This window comes from Pezoporus flaviventris, unplaced genomic scaffold (genome assembly GCF_033815535.1).
Source record: "Pezoporus flaviventris isolate CSIRO_AGI_PZ_B2104156 unplaced genomic scaffold, CSIRO_AGI_Pfla_v1 ptg000013l, whole genome shotgun sequence".
NCBI lineage: Eukaryota > Metazoa > Chordata > Aves > Psittaciformes > Psittacidae > Pezoporus > Pezoporus flaviventris.
Window position 1 is genome coordinate 18566468 of NW_026892561.1, and position 19577 is coordinate 18586044.

Consider the following 19577-nt stretch of genomic DNA (forward strand, 5'->3'; position numbering starts at 1 on the left):
TAGGTAGAATTCTGATGAGGCAGCAATGCTTTCTGATGTAAGCAGCAATGTATTGCAGCTACTTGGACTGCTAGAGATTAGAGTAGCTTTCCTTTGGCTTCTGATCTTATTCACCCTGGGTGTATGAGTCTCTTATCACAGAAAGCCACAGAACTGTTCCACTAACAATAGCACGTTGCGGTTAATGGGCTGGCTTTACAAGGAATTACTGCTGTGAACTGCAAACCAGTTTTGACTGCGTACCTGAAGACCAAGATACTAGATGCTATGGAAGAGTTAGGGTTTCTGGTACTTTGTACTCTTTAATAGGGTCAGAGTTTCAGACAGCAGGCCACTTCTTCCTTTGTGGAAGTCTGGCATCAATGTAAAGTCAGCCAATTGAAGATCCCAAGCTGCAGGATGTTTTTTTGAAAAGGTAGGGCTGAGGCTCTGTATTGATCAGTCATTATTCTAATTGTTCATTTCTGTTATGGTCGGAATCATTCAGAATCCTTGAGTTCCTGGGAGTAAATCATTTGGAAATGCTGCCCATTATAAAATTTAATTTTAAATCTATATTAAATAGATTTATAAAGGCAAGCTTTGCAATCCGGTAACATAACATTATGCTATCTCACAGAGGCTCAGCTTTTGGGCCTTAAGGAGCCACAGCTGCGAGTGCTGCAGAGACAAAGGTTTGGCTCATTGTGAGCAGGACAGCAAGGCTGCCAAACCTACCTTTCAGGTGACCCTTCTGGGCCACCTTCAGAGTGAGGAACATTGATCTGATTTGCTGAGACATCTATCCATCTGTTCTTGATGGAGTAGGGTTGTGAGGTACTGTCTGCCATAAAGATGAGCCTTCCAGAGGGTTTGTCCTGTCTTTGGGGCAAGAGAAGGGGTGGGAAATAGGGGATGGCACAGCCTGGAGTGGGCTGGGAGACAGCATGCTGGACCAATCTTTCTTTTTCTTTCAGATGACAGAGAAGAGGGGAAAGGAAAGCAAAACTGCATTTGGAGGCCCAGTTGTCAGCTCATTATATCAAGAAGAAACAATCAGGTGATTATCTGCACTGGATAATACAGTTAAAACCAGTATTTTTCTATTTTTCTAATTTAATTTTGTTAAGCCCTTTTTTTTCTTTTTTTTCTTTTTTTTTTTTATATTGCACAAGCGTGGTGGCAACTACAACAGGATAATAAATGACAGGAAAGAACTTTTCAGGTCCATAACCATTTAAATCAATAACTGCCTGTATCATTGCCAGGTAGTAACCTTTCCCTAGCACAAGATGTGGAGGAAGGGCAAGATTTCCCATTTTTCAGTTATATGGCTAAAAAAGGTAATATTGGATATTTTTAATAGAAAGCTATTTAGACACTATCTTTTTCAAATAGTTATTTCTTTACCAATACATTCATTAAAGATTGTTCAGTGAAGATTTTAATGTTGGACAGTGTTTGCCTTCAGGGAGAGTTTGTACCTTATATCAAATTAATTCTTTCTAGCTTCTGCAGCTAGCATAGCAGAAATGCATTTACTGAACTAGAATGGCTGCTATTTAAAAACTGTCAAAGTGCAAGTAGTAAGTGACTTTAGCTACTGAATAAAGACAGCTGGGTGTTTTGTTTGGCTGGTTTTTTTGCTCTTCCAGACTACTAATCATGGGTATAATATTAACTCCAATACCTAAATGCCTGGAAAGGATCTTTCAGAATAGTGTTTTTAGTTAAAATGAACAGTCAAGGAAGAGTAAATTTTTGAGCAGCGTTTGCTGTCGTGTTGCAGTCACCCATTTATGTGTATGTGATGCCATTTGTTTTATTGAATGTCTCGCATCATTTTAGTCCCAGGAAATTAAAAGATAAACACTGATTCCTATAAACAAACAAGATAAACACAGCCTCCCAAGCTTGCTAGATCTTTCCCAAAGTATTAAATCTCTAACGCAGCAGTTCTGTGACTTGTTGTCACAAACTAATGAAAAATAAATCTTGAGAAGGTGGCTCCAAACCCTTTGCAAGCTCAGGTAGAAATTGATACGGGTGTTGCATGTAAGCAAATAGAATGGCAGTTTTGTGCTCAGCAGTAGCATGGGCACTTACCTTTGTTACAGTCCACTTTCTAGTGAGGTGGAGCAGTTGGCCAGGAGTAGCCTTCTCTGCCTTGCATGGAGAGCCAATGCATTTTTTAACTTGCCCCTGGACCTTGACCAGAGGTACTCGGATATGACCCTGGTTTAACAAGCTGTGTGGTGAATAGCACTTCTGCTAGCCACAAGCTCCTTTTTCTTCCCTGCTCTGTCAATGTATGTCTCAGCCAACATCCTTGTTGACAGTTTGTGACCTTGTGGTTTAAATCCTGTTTGAGCTCTTCTTTTAGGAGTAGAGCATATCAGTGCTGCCCAGTGTTGGGTGTGAAGTATGAGCTGTGCTTAGTCCTACAGTAGTTTGAGTCTTGGCTATCCCAAGTACTGCCTGTGCCCCTTCTTGAGTGTGAAATACAGCACAATATACTGCAAAGCAGAGTTTGTTCTGATAGGCTTGACTAGTCTAAATTTTGTCAAATTTTTGTTTTTATTTCCATGAGAACATGACTTCTGCAGGTCTTGAAAATAAGTAGAGCTCCAAATATTTTTTTCTCAAGCATGCTGTGAGAACATACATGCTGTATGTTCAGTATAGCATAGTTGCAGCCTTTACAAAATGAGGCTATAGGCAGATGTAGTCTCTGACACAGATAGAATAGGGTGATTGTGCTAAAAGTGAATTAACTGAAGTCTCCTAACTGCTGTCAGAATGTGGAAGCTTATGTAGTCTGTTAGCACAGCTTGGTTCATAGGGTACAGTGCCTTCAGTTGCAAGATAGGAAGCGAGTAAGTGCTCACCCATGTGCAGCTTGTACAGATTCAACTTTCTCAGAGTTGCCAATGTACTATGGCTTTTGTCTACTGTTCATTCGCTTACTGGAACAGGAAATATATGCGTGCAGCCACATCTCTAATGGTGATAAGTATAATAGTAAAAGCACAGTCCTAACAGCAAAATTGCCCTGGTACCAAATCTGCAAGCAGATGAGCCAGAGAAGGGTGACTTCAGACCTTGTTTGACATCCAAGGTTATTCTAGAGCAGGGGGTGATTTGGTTTGATAGTAATATTGCTCACCTGAGAAGGGTGACTTTTACTGAGGCTGTCCGTGGCTACTTACAAGAGCATAAAGTTAGCATTCAGTAATACTTCAGTGCATTTGTAAATAGAATGCAGTCTTTGGAAAATGCATTATTTTTTCTAGAGGAAGAAAATGAAAATGTTTAAGAGGAAAGAAAACTTAATAGCTTAAATACATATACTTAAATACATTAATACTTGCAGGTAAGTCCCGTGCTGTAAGTTCAGTGTGCATTGTGTATGCTACCTTAAAAGCTAAGATCTGAGAAGAACTCAGATGGAGGCTATTTTATTGACTCAGTTGTCTGTTGGACCTACTGAAGCTATACAACAGGCTTACAAAAATTGAGATACAAGGCAAAGCACTTTAGTCTCTGTTTCCCAGGGCTGTTGATAGGATAAATATTTTTTAATTACAGGATCATAATAAGGAAGCCCAGAATAAGAAAAAAACAAACAACCCTGTATTTTATATATTAAAAATGAAAACTCAAGTCCTCATCAGTCCCTGGGTACTGACAGACTGCTGAAAGCAGTTTCTCAGGCATTATCCTGCCAAATACAGCCTACCACACGCCCTTTAAGATTCTGCTGATGCAAAGGCAGGAAAAGGCTGTTTACTTTATCTGGATCCTTAGAACCTCACCTTGCACTGGGACATAGACAAGAGTGCAAGTGTGGGGTTTTGAAGGTTCACTTATTTTATTCTTGCCAGAAGCTTTTGAACAGTTTGTCAAACAATTAATATGCTCTAATCTGCTGCTATGTAATAGAGACATGAGAGATTTTGTTTTAAATGGTGTAAATCACTAGTTTACCCTCAGCAGTAAATAACCAAGCAAAGCAGGAATGCCACTGCTTTCAAACTGAGTGTCTAAAATTATGTATAAATAATGCTTACATTCCTTTTATGAAATGAAATACTTTGGGTTTAGGATGCAAATCTGTGCATGTTGGACAAAGTGGAGTTAACCATACCCTACTCTGAAGTCAGGTGGATCAGAAATAGGAGGAACTGGGATTATGCCAGGGCTGATTTTGCTTTATCACTAATCTCAAATGTTTCTGTTTTGAGAACAAGATAGAAAAATGGTCTGTCTGGCTCACAGAAGTACAGCACTGTGATTCCAAATAATTGCACTGATTCCAAATAAATTCAAGAGCATCCAAAAAAACAGGTTATACTGATCTAATTAAATCAATTTAGAAAGAGAACTGGTTAAATCAGTGCAATCTGTGTATTTGGAGATCAATCTTCACATCCAGAGGTCTCTTGAGCTAATGAGGCATAGCAGTTATTTACTTTGGGGTGCTGGTCCCTGGTCATCAATTAGGGGTCATTAATAAACCCTGGCAATAAAGAGCTCAAGTACCCCCAGTGACTAATAGGGAGCAGTTGCAGAATATTAGCATAGTGCTCTGCCTCTGTGTTTCTCTGCAAATCACTTATCTCACTTCAGGCATTACACAAAAATAATGCATGATGGTGACTGATGATGGGACTTGGAGGTTCCCCTGGAAGGGAGAATGCAAAAATTATCTGCAGTTTCAGGCTGGGTGTAGTGGTAGGGTTTTTACTGCTGCCTAAAGCTTTGTCTCTTTTTTGGTGTTATTACCAGAACAAAAGCAGTAGTAGTTGAGCTCCTTCATGATCACATAGCTATAATTAGTTTCACAAACCTGAGAAATGAGCAGTGAGATGAGGTTGACTGACGTGTCACCAATATAAATCTAATCTAAGACACAAACAGGGAGATGCCAAAAATACCATGGCATTGGAAATTCAACTTTACTTTGCAGCATTTTTTTTTTTTAAGTGGGGGCAAGGGCAAGGCAGTTTGTGTTTCCAGCACATGAAAGCATTGACTTGCCAGATGGAGAATGCAAAAATATGTTGCAAAATGTCTGTCCGTTTCCTCTAGAGGAGCCCTCCTGCACCCTGCCATGGGCTGCTCCCACGTGGCTCCAGCATGCTAGCTTGGGGATGACATCCACTGCTTGGCATGGAGGTTTCCCTGAGCTATCTTTTACACTTCTGCCATCCCAAAAGATGTTGTAGAAACCCTTGTCTGGTAGAAACTTCCACCCTTACCTGTAACATTTAGGAATGACCCCAGTTGCAAGTGGGGCTCTGTTTAAGCTCACAGTGTGGAGCAGGCACCCCTCATTTGGGAGCCCGTCTGATGCTGTGTAATCTATCAGAATGGTATTAATCCCACTAACGCAGCCGCCATCTGGCCCTGCTGCTGGGCCGGCTCGTGCGAGCCCCTGTGATGGATGGCCTTGGGAATTGATTAGTTGTTGTGCGAGACAAATGAACTGTTTTGGCAGAAAATACCAGAGGTCGCTGCGTGTGGTCAGGCACAAAGGCTGCTGAATTTTAAAGAGCTGCTTCCAGCATCCATTGCAGGGATGCCACTTTGGAGTTGTGATGGCTTTTGAGACAAGCCCAGCACTCTGGAGCATGGTTTGGGTTTTGTTCTCTCCCTCTAACCCTGCTTTCAGGAACACCGGCACTGGAAATGAGCACAAAGCTGCAGTGGTGCAGGAGCCAGAATCCTTGCTGTGTTGGGAATTACAGGCTCGTGCTAGTATTATGTGCGTGTTTGGGTGGCCATGCTGCAGATGTCTTGTTCACATAGATGCTAGGCTGGCAATCCCTTCGGAAGAGCTTTCCTGGTTGTGCAGCCTGCAGTGTGCTCAGCCCTGGCATATCTCAAACAAAACGCCTCCAGGTCCAAGCAGCTGGGGTTTGGGTTTTTTCAGGTCAGTGTCATTAAGAAATGGATGCTCTTCTGGTGATGTTAAGTGGGCAAGTCTCTGACTTCAAGATGATTGCCAAGTTTATTGCTTCCCTCCCTTTTTATTGTCCCTGGAGTGGTGACCCTTGGGGCTTTGCTTTGTTGTGGAAAGGGGCAGCTTGTCTGCTCAGGCCTGCCTTCCCTTTGGGAGAGTGAATCCTTCAGTGGTGGCTCCTTTTTAGGGTTTTCACTTCAGCCTCCTCTCCAGTGCTGCCACTAATCTAACAAAGTACGTGTGGCGGTGTAGCGACTGGTGGGGAATTGGATGACACATGTCTCGCTATGTCCTGGCCGCTCTCAGAGGACACCACGCGAGTGTGCCAGCAAGTGGACAACACTTCCCCTGAGACAGCCTGCCGGATCAAAATAAACTTGAGTTATGGATTTATTCAGCTTCTAATACCTCAGCTGGCATAAATAATTGAGAAAGCAAAGGTTTGTCTGTGGTGCATACCTCAGGGACCCACTCCTGTCTTCCTCCCTCCCACCACCCTTTCTTATGAAAATGATCCCAGTTGCACTGATAGATAATAACAACACCAAGCAATTAAAAGCTATGGGTGGCTGGAGAGAGGAGAAAAGGTTCAGTTAATGAGCTTTTCCTCTTCCTGTGCCCAGGAGAGCCTCAGAAGTGAGGAGGTGATTAAAGCAAAGAGATAATTATAGATTATGTGAAATGGGTCCCTTGGGGGCCAAGGGCCTTGACAAAAACAGTAAGTGTTTCGAGTGTCTCTCTGCTCCCCACATGCTGTGTTCCGCTCCGCCGCACTCCCACTTGCTCAGCAGCACCTTGCCAAGCAGATGGGAGAAGCCACCTGTTAGCAGCACCCGGGGCCACTCCAGAGCGGGTCCACTGGGACGTGGCTTGGACCAGCCCCAGGAAAAGGGGAGAGGATGCCCAAAGTAGCACCCAATCACAGCCCTCTGTGCTGGAGGTAACCTGCAAGGGGGGAGGAAGGGCATGGGGCAAACCTGGAGGATGCTGTCTGTGTGAGCGTAGAATACCTGAATACCAGGTCTCTTCTGTGCTGTTTTTCCTGGTAGTCTTGGTGGCTGTTTAGAAAGTAAGGAGGTTTACAGCACTCAAGGTGCAGAAGTGAAGCCTGGTTATCCAGCAACAGATCTTTTCTGTGAGATGTTTAAAAACTGTTGGCTCACCAAGTGTTTTTTAGGCTTAAGCTTTGCAAGCTTGGAAGAAGATGACTTTGTTTAAATTCTTCCACATACTTTTATTCAAGGACGAAGAAAGTTGCCCATGTATTACCTGCAGGCAACAGATATGTTTCAGCTCAGTGTCAAATCAGAGCTAGCATTTCTTACTGGGGATGAGGGAAAGCAGAAGAAAATAGCCTGGAGGGGGGTTGAACATGAGTCAGCAGGGAGGAGAGAAACCCTTCTGGCCATCTTCAGGAAATAGATGTAAACGTATTCCCTGCCTTTACTGACAGTCAAGTGGTCTTGACTCCTTTTAAGCTCAACAAAAAGAGCCAGTGCTTGTATATCACACACTCTGACATGGAAACAAAATTGCATCTGAGTCTTTCTTTCTAGCTAGAAGTTTTAAATTGTGCACATCTCCCTTAGGTTGAATTTCATGGTCTTTCCCATCTACCGGTAACTTGAATGCTGTATTTTTGCATAAGCTGATATTTTCCTGACAATACTAATAGAAATGCTATGGGTTCTTCCTCTACCTACCCCAGCCCCCCAACATTATTTGAGCAATATCTTAGAGCGTCACTTACTTCTGATTTCTGATGTGCCTCTATCTAATTTTAGGCTGTTTCTACCAGTTTCTGGGCCTTGATGCTGACGATATCTGGAATTCAGCTTCACATGACTGGTTCTTTTTGCAGATAAAATGTCTGTGGTTTGACTGCATGGACTTCTCAGACCTATTCAGGAAAGGGCTTGTTTCTCTTTCTAATATTTACAGAAAAGCTGGATATAATATATGCTATTTTTGTTTTAAAAGGGGCATCAAGTACAGAGGTATGGTTTAAAGCTTAGAGAAATAAATGTGCAGTAAACAGATTAAATTTCCCAAAACCTTATTTTCAGGTGGGGAAATTGCTATTTTGGATTGATTCCTTTCTGGAGACTTCTGAAAGAGAAGTGGTTTCTTGGAAGGGGGATATATAGAGCATTTGAAGAGGTGGTTATTTCAGGAAAGCTAAATGATATCCAGATAGCTGTGTCAAGTCATTTTCCCCCTTACAGGCAATAATATCCTTGAGAATGGACTGTAGAAGTCTTATCTAGAGGCTTTGGTAGGAAGATTACCTGGGTTTATGTAGTGGTTTAAACCCAGTCAGGTAATTCGTTCGCTCACTTCCCCCCCTTTCTTGCCCTCCCCCTGCTCCCGGAGGGACGGAGAGGAGAATCGAAAAGAATGCAACTCCCACTGGTTGAGATAAGAACAGTTTAGTAACTAAGGTATAACACACATCACTACTGCTACCACCAGTAATAGTAATGATAAAGGAAATAACAAGGGAAGAGAATACAACACCTCAGCACCAGCTGACCGATAACTCGCCCCCCAAGCCTGACCAAGCTCCAGCCGATACCTCCTCCAACCCTGCAGTACCCCAGCCCTTCCGGCTCACTCCCAGTTACATCCTGGGCATGACGTGCTGTGGTATGGAATACCTCTTTGGTCAGTTTGGGTCAGGTGTCCTGTCTCTGCTTCCTCCCGGCCTCGCCTCCTCCCTGGCAGAGCATGAGGCTCACAAAGTCCTTGGCCAAACCAAAACATCGCTATCAGCTCTGTTCCCGAGCCGAAAGTCAAAACACTGCACTGCACCAGCTACCAAGGAGGAGAAACATGACTGGTACTGCTGAACCCAGGACAGTTTGGTACAACACTGTTAATGTGTCCTCTCTCCACTGGTGCAGATCCTGCAGCATGCCTCCCATGGAGCACAGTCAGTTGCTTTATCGCTGTCATGTACCTTCTGGTACCTCTTGTGCTGCTGTGTGAGGTCTGGCAGGGCTGAGCCACCCAGGTGCTGTAGCATGTGGAAATGCCAGTGTCCCGGCTGACTGGGTGGCATCACTGCTAAAGATGCTAGGCTCACAGCCTGAGCTCATGGTTGTGATGCAGAAAATCATCTGGGAGTAATTGAGGATGATTGTGGACTTCTCTAGCAAGAAGAGACTGGGCTTCAGTTTCTTACAGAAGAAAGAATGATCTGTAATAAAGTGTGTGTGTGTGGCCGTGCAATGGGGAGAAAACTGCTGGAACCAAATTACTGTACAGTGTCATCTGAGAAGTAGCTTCATGCAAAAGGCTGCTTTTAAGCAGCCAAGGGTGTGTTTGAGAGGTTTGACTACCAAGGTAGGACTGGACAGACCTCCCAGCACATCACATCAGCCCTTGTTAGTAGAGGTAGGCATGTCTCATGACCTCCATCATGAATCTGTCAGGCTCCATCTTGAGCAATATAAGCTTTTTGCCTTTTCTAATCCCACCATGAGACTCTTTTTTCCCCCAGAATTCAAATTGCATCTAAAGTGTGCAGTGATCTCCTTCCCAGGAGCTTGTGTGTAGTGAGTGGACAAGACCTCCAACAGATGAGTTCATGGGAGACTGGTTAAGAAACTGGAAGACTTCTGTTATATCTCTAGACCTAAATATGAAATCCCATGGGGCACCTAGCTCTTGCTTTTTTTTTTTCAACTGCCATGAAACACTATCTCCAGTCACTCTTGCAAAGCTCTTTTGTGATGTTTTGAGAATCTGTGAAATATCTTAACTTCATTAGAGGTTCTGCTTGGTTTGTTTGGACAGAAGTTTTATCATGTCTGACGCCGGGGTATTGCTTTTACCTCTAGAAGAAGCTATAGAGGTACCTCAAGCACCTGTGACATCACACAACTTGATCTTCCTACCTGCAAGCAGGCCTAAGCAAGCATGCACTGGCATCCTAGCACAGACATGTGCTAGTCACTCTGCATATGCCAGCCTGCTGCTCTGAGCAGAGATCATGGTCAAGCTTTCTCTTAACACTGTCAATTACAAAAAGGAGTGTAAGTAGGATCACTTGTAATTGGGTTACTTGCTGGTAAATAAAATAAAACCCAAGCCTTTTGGTCTGATTCCAAAATAAACACCAAAAATTTAACAAATCTCTTGACAATTACTTACTAAAGAGTACCTGGTAATAGCAGGCACCTGTTTTAAAGCCACCAAAAGAAAGTACTTGCCCACTGTTCACCTTTTCACATACAGAAAACCAAGTTGTAGAGCTTGTCCTTTAGAGAAATCAAGAGTTTGAATGGGTTAAAGTGCAGAATAGAGTGGAAAAAGGACCTGGGAAAGGCTAATAAATATGTTTATCTGGATGCAGCCTCTAGCTACAAAAATCCTTAGGTCACTCTGAATCTGGGAGGATCCAATGCTGGGGACAGATTGCTTTGAATGTGTCCTGTTCCTTCTGCTTTTCTTCTCCAACCTACCATTAGTGGCCACTGTCTGAGATGGATGGCATTGGAAGGGGGCTTTGGTCTGACCCAGAGTGGTTGTTACAAGTTTGTATAGCAGTTGTCTGCTGTGGGATTCCAGTGATTTACCAGGGCTTGAATGTGGGTTTTGCTGGCTAACTTTATAGACTTCTTGTGCCAGTTCACAGGAGTAAGTTGACTTTTGTCATAGCGTAATGCTGTTAAAAACAAACTTTGTATTCTAGGAAGTGGAATCCTGTCTTAACTTGGGAAAAAAAACCCCACCATATTATGCTGCACGTGCACTAGTAGCTGTCTGTTTCAGTCCAGTGATTGTATTGAAATGTCATAGAGCATATGATGTACATGTGACATTTGTGCTGTGCAGTAACACAGTGCTTCTTTTGCTTTTGTTTCCTGACTAGGGAAGAGGACAAGAACATTTTTGATTACTGCAGAGAAAACAACATTGACTATGTAACCAAAGCCATTCAATCAAAAAAAGTGGATGTGAATGCTGCAGATGAGGAGGTATGGAGAGAAAAAGATAATCATCTTTTAACTGTTTTGTGTGTTAATTCAGTGCCACTCCTTTACAAAATTCTCTGGTCTGTCTAGCTGCTGTAATATCTTGTTAAAACAAATACTTGGTCATTAAGACAGGGTTAATCTATTTGAAAATAGCTTTCAATTGTGTTTCTAGTAGTGTGGATGTGCTAACTGATGCTGTAGCATATCAGAAACTTACGTTCTATATTATCTTCAGCAATGCCAGCAGCTACTTGCAGGATAACATCTGCTGAATATCTCCCTTTTCTCAGCTTGTATATTAAATGTGATCAAATAGAAGCTGGATGTGAGGCAAATAGCTTTTTTGACTGATGAACTATTCACAGCTGAAGTAGTATTTCTGCCATGCCAACAGCATTTAATTGTTTCCAAGATGGGAGGACAAATGAGTGATACCAGCTTTCCAACTTCACAAAAACAGTGACATTGTCCAGGCTTTCTCTGCTCATCAAGCTCAAAACAATGTTTCCCCATAAGGGGGGTAATGCAGGCATTGTCAAAAACCTCAAGTAAATAAGGGTTTAAAATTGTCAATTAGCTTGATCTCTTTCTTAGTGAAAGTAGATACCTGGTGTGGACAGTTTATATCCTTCAGAAAATATAGTGGTATCAGCTTTATCATCTTGGTTTTGATGCATGCTGCCACCTAGCCCTGCTTGTGGTCCATGCTGCTTTTGCCTGCTGCTTTCCAACACATTGTGTTCTGGTGAACAGATGAAGTGCTTACGCATTCATAGACTGAGACGCCACAAATTCAGTTGGGTTCTGCAGTAGCACTAAGCAGATTTCTGCCCTCTGAGCCATGACAGCCCCGGCTGGGGCTCTGAATGCTGATGGCAGGGCCTTTTATTATTAATCAGGAATTCATATGAATTAATTTTCAGAGGAGAGGAGAAGAGAGATGGTGTTTATGATCGGGATTGGAATTTTGCATCATAAATTCAATGAACTGAAACTGTCATGTACCACATAGTCGCTGCAAGCGCCATTACTGAGCTTCATCCCTCCTTCTGCCGATCACAGGTTGCGGAAGTAAATGTCCAGGGCAGTTCCACAGAACATGACTGAATCCCTTTCATTAATAAAAGCTCATTTTTGGAGATCGCACACTTGCAATAACTATATAATAACATTATGTTAGCACTACTTCATTTCCACTGGCAAGATGCTCTTTTGTAGTTAGCAGTGTTCAGAAACTCATACCATCCTTTGTGTTCAAGCAGCAGATGTGCTTGTTCTCAGGCAAAATATTTACAAAAGAAAAAGTTGAAAGTTACAATATTTTTGTGTTCTAACAACATAAATGTTTTGAGTCAGACCTGAAGTCAGCCAAATGATGTCATCTTTGGGAATTATCCACAAGTTTCTAATATGAGAGAAGACCTACTTCTGAACTAATGGGTATTAGCACATGACTATTGCAGAGTATGCAATTGCTTCAGCACAGGTAAGAGCTGAAAAGCCTACCTACCTGTGAATGCCTCATGGGAAGGTTCCTACTGGTGCAGAATTCCCCTGTAGATGAAATTCTCACAGCCTCAGTGATTTCTGGCTTACCCCAGCAAATGCTTAACCGGGGAAGTAAGAAATTTTTATTTTTTTAAATCCAAACATAGTTTCCATAATCTGGAGGGTAGCTTATTTTCCAGCATTGTGCAGGTTGATTGAAGTTTTAGAACCCATTTTAGACTAGACATAACCCAGACTGAGCCGTTGGTAGAGTGAAGTGTATGCAAGCATAATCTTGTCATTCTTATTAACTGTTTTAGTGTTACTGTATAAATGCATCCTGCCATATCCAAAGATGCCTCTCCTAGCCCTCTGACCATAACTCACAGTGTCAATCCTTTGATTTAAATGCATATAAATTTAAAATGGCAGCAGGGACAGATACATGAAAGAGTTAACTTGTCATGAAACAAAATCTACTGAAGCACCGAACAGTCTGGCGCTAAACTGTAGCGACACTAGGCTCAGCCTTTGCTTGTACAATAAAGGCTTGTCTGAGTCTGTAAGGTGTTTAGATTTTTATTTTTAGGTGATGCATTAGTACCTTACCTAATTGTATCCCTTCATTTGTGCAAACAAGTTAGTGAAAGGTGAAGAGGAATCCAAAATGAAAATGAAAAATGGGGACAAACCAACTTACTTCAAGAAAAAGGATATCAGAAAGGGCAACAGAAACCTTTGGGATTTAGATAGATGGCAACTTTAAAGCATAAGTGGTCTTCTCCTCACAAGAAATAAAAGATCTTCATGTGCAGCATTCAAGTCAGCATACCTGCTAACAGTTTGGAAATAATAATCTTCAATTTAGAATTAAACAAAGAATCTAATGACAGTAATCATGTACAAGCTTCCATTTACTGTATCTAAATTGTCTGGAGTTCAACGGAATAGCTTGCATTCACTTAAAAGTAGCACAGACTAAAACAACCTGTTTCTCTTGTGTATGTCAGCAGGACTAATGAAATAAGAAATGGTCTGTGGCTGTGAAGTCGCCACAGGCACATCCTGGTAGTATGGGTTGCTTGCTGCCTTTTTGAGAACAATATTTGTTCAAGTTATAACAAACCAGAAAGTGCTCAGAGGCATAGATGAGTTGCTTTTGCTATTTGTGCCAAGGGCTGTGAAAGTTATAGATAGAGAATTTATTTTTAATTGTTGGAGAAATCTGAGTAAGCAAACACGTTACCTATGTACAATATTTAAGCTACTGCCAAAACTTTAATGAAAGGCGTCTGAAATGATGCTTGCTTAGTCTCTAGTCCTTGTGCTTCTGAGATAGCAAATGCCAAATTGGTGCCTGCTTGCCAAGGAAAGGACAAGGGAGAAAAAAGTGGATTTGAAGAAAGATCACATACTTCTGGATTTACAGGCTTAGTCCCATTAGAAAGACTTCCTCAAATGTTTCAAAGGTGTGAAAGCAATTGACTTCCAAATCAAATCTGAAGTTTCCCTCTATAATTGCAACAACAGCCCTTCTGTTCACTATTTTTCCTACTAGGGTGGGATGCAGCCATTCTATATATATTTCCTCTTAATTACCAGTAATAAAACACTTGCCACAAGTTAGAGTGGCTCTTATTGCCATACAGCCGTTACAGCTGCAAACATCATGCCTAGAAGTATAGCTTAATATTGTAGCGCATCATTCAGTTTAGCTTTGTTCTCCTCTTTCTCTGCGTTGGCTAATTGATGTGAAAATCATTCCCATCCGCTTGTCTGCTGAGACTCAGTATATCGGAGACAAATCCTTGTCCTGTGCTTTGTTTGTGAACACCCTGTGACTTCGAGCTGAGCAAAATTGATGTGTTGCTGGCTTGAGAAGTGCTGCAGAAGCTGGCCAAGCTGGCAGCAGTTATCCAAGCAAAGCATAGAAGAGTTAAGAGGCAGTGTTAGTGCAGTGGAGCTATTTTTATGCTCTTTTTATTAAACAATTCAAAGGCAGGGGGAAATGCATCCTCTCAAGTAACTTCTGCAACAATTGTGTTTGAATTGCACAGAGGGAGTACCTTGATGTTGCCTGCATTTAGTCTAGACCTCACTACTGCAGTGATTTCCTATATGAAATTATTCATACTGCTTTGAGTCTCACTGCTTAATTAAATGGTCATATGGGAAGTGCGATCTGTGGCTTTTAAGATTTCTGCCATGTTATTTAAAAACACAAACACAAGTTATATGCTGATATAAAGCAGCAGCTGTGCAGACTAAAGAATTTTTCAATGTTCATAGGCAATATCCATGCTATGCAAAGAGTTGTATTGCACATTCATTTTAAGTTTATCTTACTGCTAAGGGTAGGATGTGGAAGGAAGACATGGGAAACAAGTGGGCTTTGTAGCTGTATATTGCTTTAAGTACATTGGCTAGAACTCCTGAGCATTTTGATTTGCCTGATACTATGCACACAGTAGTGAGTATTATATACAAATATGCAGATGCTTTTTGTTATGCAATAAGTAGGTTGAGATTCTTCTGCACGTATTTTTACTTATTTAGCAGATGGTGTGCTCTTGTACAGGTCTCCAAAGTCCCTTATACCCTGTGTTTAGGGTATAGCATGCCACAAGGATGCAGACATTTCTTGGGTGGAACGTGTCATCTTTTTAATAGTGCACAATTACAATGCAGAGCCATTTAAGTCACTAATTGGAAAATATTGTATCCATTTAGAATTACAGAGAAAATATATAGGTAAGCAGTGTGTAATTATCCAAAGTGGAATTGGCCCAAGACTTGAAATCCATACTCCTGCAAATAGCGCAAGGAGATTTTTAATGACTATAGATAATCAGACTTCAGTTTTTTGTCTTGTTCAAAAGGCAACATTTGCAGCAGGACCAGCCTCCAGTGTCATGTGAAGGAACCAGCTGCACAGTGCTGCAGTATCCTTGAGCTGGCAGCATTGGCAGCACTGTCTCTCACAATCTGTTGGTTTACATTTATTGGTCCCAGCCAATTTCAGCAACAATAAAATAAGATTCTACTTGTCCAGAGAGAAATGCAAACCAACCTATTATAGCCACTAATCTGTAACATGAATTTTGCTATAAAGGATAGAAATGTCTGTTATTGTGAATTGCACAGTAATTACACATGTAATTACAGTATTATTCCCCTAGATATGCAAAGCGAAATGGAAATAATCTGTTGATTATTGCTATTGTGCCTGTTGCAGATAGTGTTTCTTTCTTTCAAAATAAACCTCTGTGGCAGGAGGTTTAAAATTGTATTCTTTCCTCCTTTTAGACTTTGATAGTGGTGTTGAGTACAAGAACATTAATCATTAAATGGCCTATGGATGTAAGCAGTACTTCCATAGAAAGTCATTGTGAGAATATTCATTCTAACTCAAGGTTAATTAATGTAACATTAAAATTATGTGTTACAAAAATTAACTACTTCCTGAGTCAAAAAGCATGCATTTCCTGACTTGAAAACATGTTCTTCCTTTGCTGCCCTGCCCAAGAATATCCAGCAGAAGCAGTGTGAGCTTTCGTTGCAGGTGTCTTCTGCCACTCCTGCTGTTCTGGCACCGTGGTCGGAAAATTGTCTCATAGTTCTCATTAGTAGATAAATTAGTTCCTTACTTTGTTCCTCACTGCTCTGTCATGAGATTTATAACTGGGCGTGGGCTAATTTAACTGATTTAATCTGTGAATGTCTGTGACTGTTTACTGTAGCATAATGGAAAACAAAGGTTGATCTGACAGTGTCACAGCTGGGGGGATGATTTCCTGGTCATCTACAGGGTGATTCCAAGGAATTCCCTGTAAGTGTGCCACACTTGCTGTTCTAGCTCAGAGAGGCGCCCATGAACCTAACCACAAAAGCTTGGCTTCACTTGACTACTTCCTTAGCCCATTCTGAGGCCATCTGTGCTTTCAGTTGTGTGTGTCTGCCCTCAGGCGGGTCCTAAGCCTCATTCCTGTGTCCTTTACAGGCAGGAAGATCTAAACTTCCATTGCATGTCCTCCTGTGGTGGCAGAGGCATGCAGTGAGACTTAAGTTGTGCAGAGACTTGTAGAAAGGGGATGGGAAGAAAACTGCAGAGGTTTTGTGGGGGGCTGGAGGCATGGAGTCAGCAGCCCGTGTTGCAGAGCTGGGAACAGGACAGTCATGGGTGATGCCTGCTCAAATGCCCAGTTTTAATCTTCTGTTGCAGCAGAGGCAGGGTTGTGGGTTGAGTGTTTTGGACCTGCCAGAGAAAAGAGCTTCTGGGCAGTTGGTGTTCAGGTGACTTAGGCAGCATTGAAAATGTTATCTTTACAGTGTCAGTCATTGCTCCCAGAAAAGTCAGAAGTGTCAAAATCCCAAGTCTGTATAGGAAAACAAGCCATTTTGTCATGGCTCCTGCTTTTCATTCCTTGCTTACTTTTTCCCTCTGTTTTTTATTTGTTTGTTTGGGTTTGATTTTTTTTTTTTTTTTTTTATGCTGGCTTGTGGGTTTGATGCTAAATTAATAAAAATTGAACTGTGTGTCACTTTTAACACTTCTATAATTATTCTGTAAGTCCAAATGAGGAGCAATAATATGTTACATACTAATACTAGTGGAGCTTTTTTTAAAAAAGTCTGGTAATTTTGTTATTGGTGCTCAATACTTAATAGCAAGACTGTGATTCTCTGTGCTTCTTTTGGCTGGCTTTCTTAATTTTCTCCTGGATGTTGTAGGGTCGGGCACTGCTTCACTGGGCATGTGACAGGGGACACAAGGAGCTGGTTACAGTACTGTTACAACATGCTGCTGATGTTAACAGCCAGGTAAGAAAGGACTACGAATTTTAATATGATCAATATGTTATGTAGCCACTTGACCAAATGTTTCACATGAAATGGAATTCTCCCAAAACTCCATAGCAAGTTCTCTCAGGATACGTATCACAGAGAAGAACATCGAAAAAGGTAACCTCAGAAAAATAACAGAATTTGGTTGCACGAAGTACATAGTAATAAAGGGCCTTTTTCCATTCCTGGTGAAACTTCTCCTTGCAGTAAAATTGTTTTAACACCTTGGCTGTGGCTTCCAATGTGACTCGTGGTACTGATGGCAAGAGGGATTTCCTGCGCGAGGTGTTTGATAGGTTCTTACAGAAAGTGCATTTTCTAGTGTATTTTTTGTAATGTTACACTCTCAGCAGAGCTTAGTAAACTAATGGAAAGAGAATACCGCTTTGCCTAGCAGAAAAGCATGTGATAAGTGCCTGGTTTTGGCAGAGCATGCCACAGGAGGAAGTGATGCTTCATGTCACAACGTGGTGGGCATATGACAGCTACAGTAGGATCTCGGTATTGATTGAGGGCAAAGTCAAACAGCTTATACCATTTCCATGCTCACATACCCACCTCACCCCCTTGGGAGTCACTGTTTCTAGCACAATTTGACTTAAAATAAAGCAGCTTTTTTAGCCAATACACTATGCAGCTCATGTGTCTGAGTTTAACTAGAAGCAGTTTTATGGCACCTTAATAGACCAGCCAATGAACTGCATTGTGCTTTGCAAGTGATTCATTCCAGCCAACCAGCTTGAGTCTGCCTGTGCTCATGAGTCAATGTTCCTAGTTTTGTCAGCTTGTTGTAGTTAAGGGTTGACCTGTGTAAATGAGATCATGTTTGGAAATAATTGTCCAATCTATTTCTGTTGAATTATGATTGACTGCTCTTGACCAGCATGGCACTTATTGGCTTTGCTCTCCTGCCCAGTTTGGGCATAGATACACCTCTGCTGACGAATTTGCTAGCTCTTACCAGTGAGATCTTGGGCAGCCTTGCGATAAATGCTTCAGAAATTTGTAAGAGGTGAACCTTATGCACACTTGCAATCTGAAGACTTGTCAGCAGACCTGTAGGGTTCACAGGCTAGAAATAGCTGTGCTGGTATTTAGCACACATGGAATTGGTTTAAAAAAAAAAAAAGTCTTTCTTGCCTTTGCCTTGTATTAGGAAGCATGGCTTCACAGTAGCTAGGGAGAGCCATGTCTTCATGCTTAGATGTTGGGTGATTTCAGTTGTAATGGATTTTATGAGAGTTTTCCCTTACACTGAAGAGGGGCAGTGGAGCCGGTACAAATGATGAGCTTTACATGCCTCACTGTTGAGACCAGTTAGTTGCCTTTCACTTGGAGCAAGTGAGCGATGTGTCAGATACACATGGGAATAGCTTTGCATTGAAATTGGGGTGGAGTCAGGTCAGACACCTGCCAGTCCCTTTTGCCCTGCCAGCCTGGGAGATGGTTCTGTTTGTGATGCTGTACCACTGCAGCAGTCTGAAAAGTCACCCCTCTTTGTCGCTTGTCTCATTTCTTTGGAGGTGAAGTCTGAGTTGTAAAAGAAAAGGCTGAAGGGAGAGTCATCTTGGTTTTCCCTGAGTATTAATTTTCTGTTAAATTCTTATCGTGTTTTTCTTTTTGATCTATTGCACATTTTCTAACCAGATGATTTTTGGCCAGTAACAAAAGGTTAATAATAGCCGTAAAAAGAAAATCAATCTTTGATTTTTATTTTTTTCCCCCACCAAGGTAATAAAGGAGAATTTTTAGAAAGGTCTCTGTTTGCATGTAGGTATGTTCCCAGAGAAAGCAGACACATTTTTATTCTCAGTTATATATAAATTGCAATAACATTTCAAGACTTTGTGACCTAATGTTTATTTCTCTTTTTTTATTTTGACCTTTACCCTGTAAGAACTCATCCAAAGCAAGAGCAGAAGGAATTTTAAGAGCAATCAGAAGAAGAAGGGAGAGGGAAAAAGCCTGGCTTCTTAACAGGTCATAAACACCACAGTGCCTGTTATACAGTACCAGTGGGTTAGGTGTAAGGGAATCTCTGGTAACTTGAATCAGTGGCACTATTACTTCAGAGCAGTGTGCTCTCAGTAGAGGTTCCCTTCACAGGCTGCATGCAGCATCTCTGCCAGGGCCCAGGGCATACAAGCAGCCTCTGCAGTTTCCACCCACTGCTGAGCAATTCAGGTGTTTTTGTCTTCTTCAATTTTGCAGCAGTACCTGCATGCAAGCAGTGTAAAAGATAAAGAATGAATTTGGGATTATGCTGGTTATGAGCATATAGCAAAGGAGAAAAGTGCTATAAAACAGTTTATTTTTTT

General features: G+C 41.7%; 1 protein-coding gene and 1 long non-coding RNA gene across 4 annotated transcripts in view; both read left to right on the forward strand.

Annotated features, from left to right (window-relative positions):
• Window positions 1–19577, forward strand: part of ACBD6 (acyl-CoA binding domain containing 6) — an 86355-nt gene that overhangs the window by 25593 nt on the left and 41185 nt on the right. For 2 of the 3 annotated variants that reach the window (XM_061451985.1, XM_061451983.1), the window contains 3 exons: window positions 957–1039; window positions 10821–10926; window positions 17146–17235. In XM_061451985.1, coding sequence (XP_061307969.1) covers window positions 957–1039; window positions 10821–10926; window positions 17146–17235 — 279 coding nt within the window. The remainder of the gene's footprint in view (window positions 1–956; window positions 1040–10820; window positions 10927–17145; window positions 17236–19577) is intronic. The other variant, XM_061451984.1, reaches the window with a different exon arrangement.
• Window positions 5911–7880, forward strand: LOC133268183 (uncharacterized). Its single transcript, XR_009742975.1, has 3 exons — window positions 5911–7037; window positions 7122–7374; window positions 7729–7880. It is a non-coding gene; the product is annotated as an uncharacterized LOC133268183 (long non-coding RNA).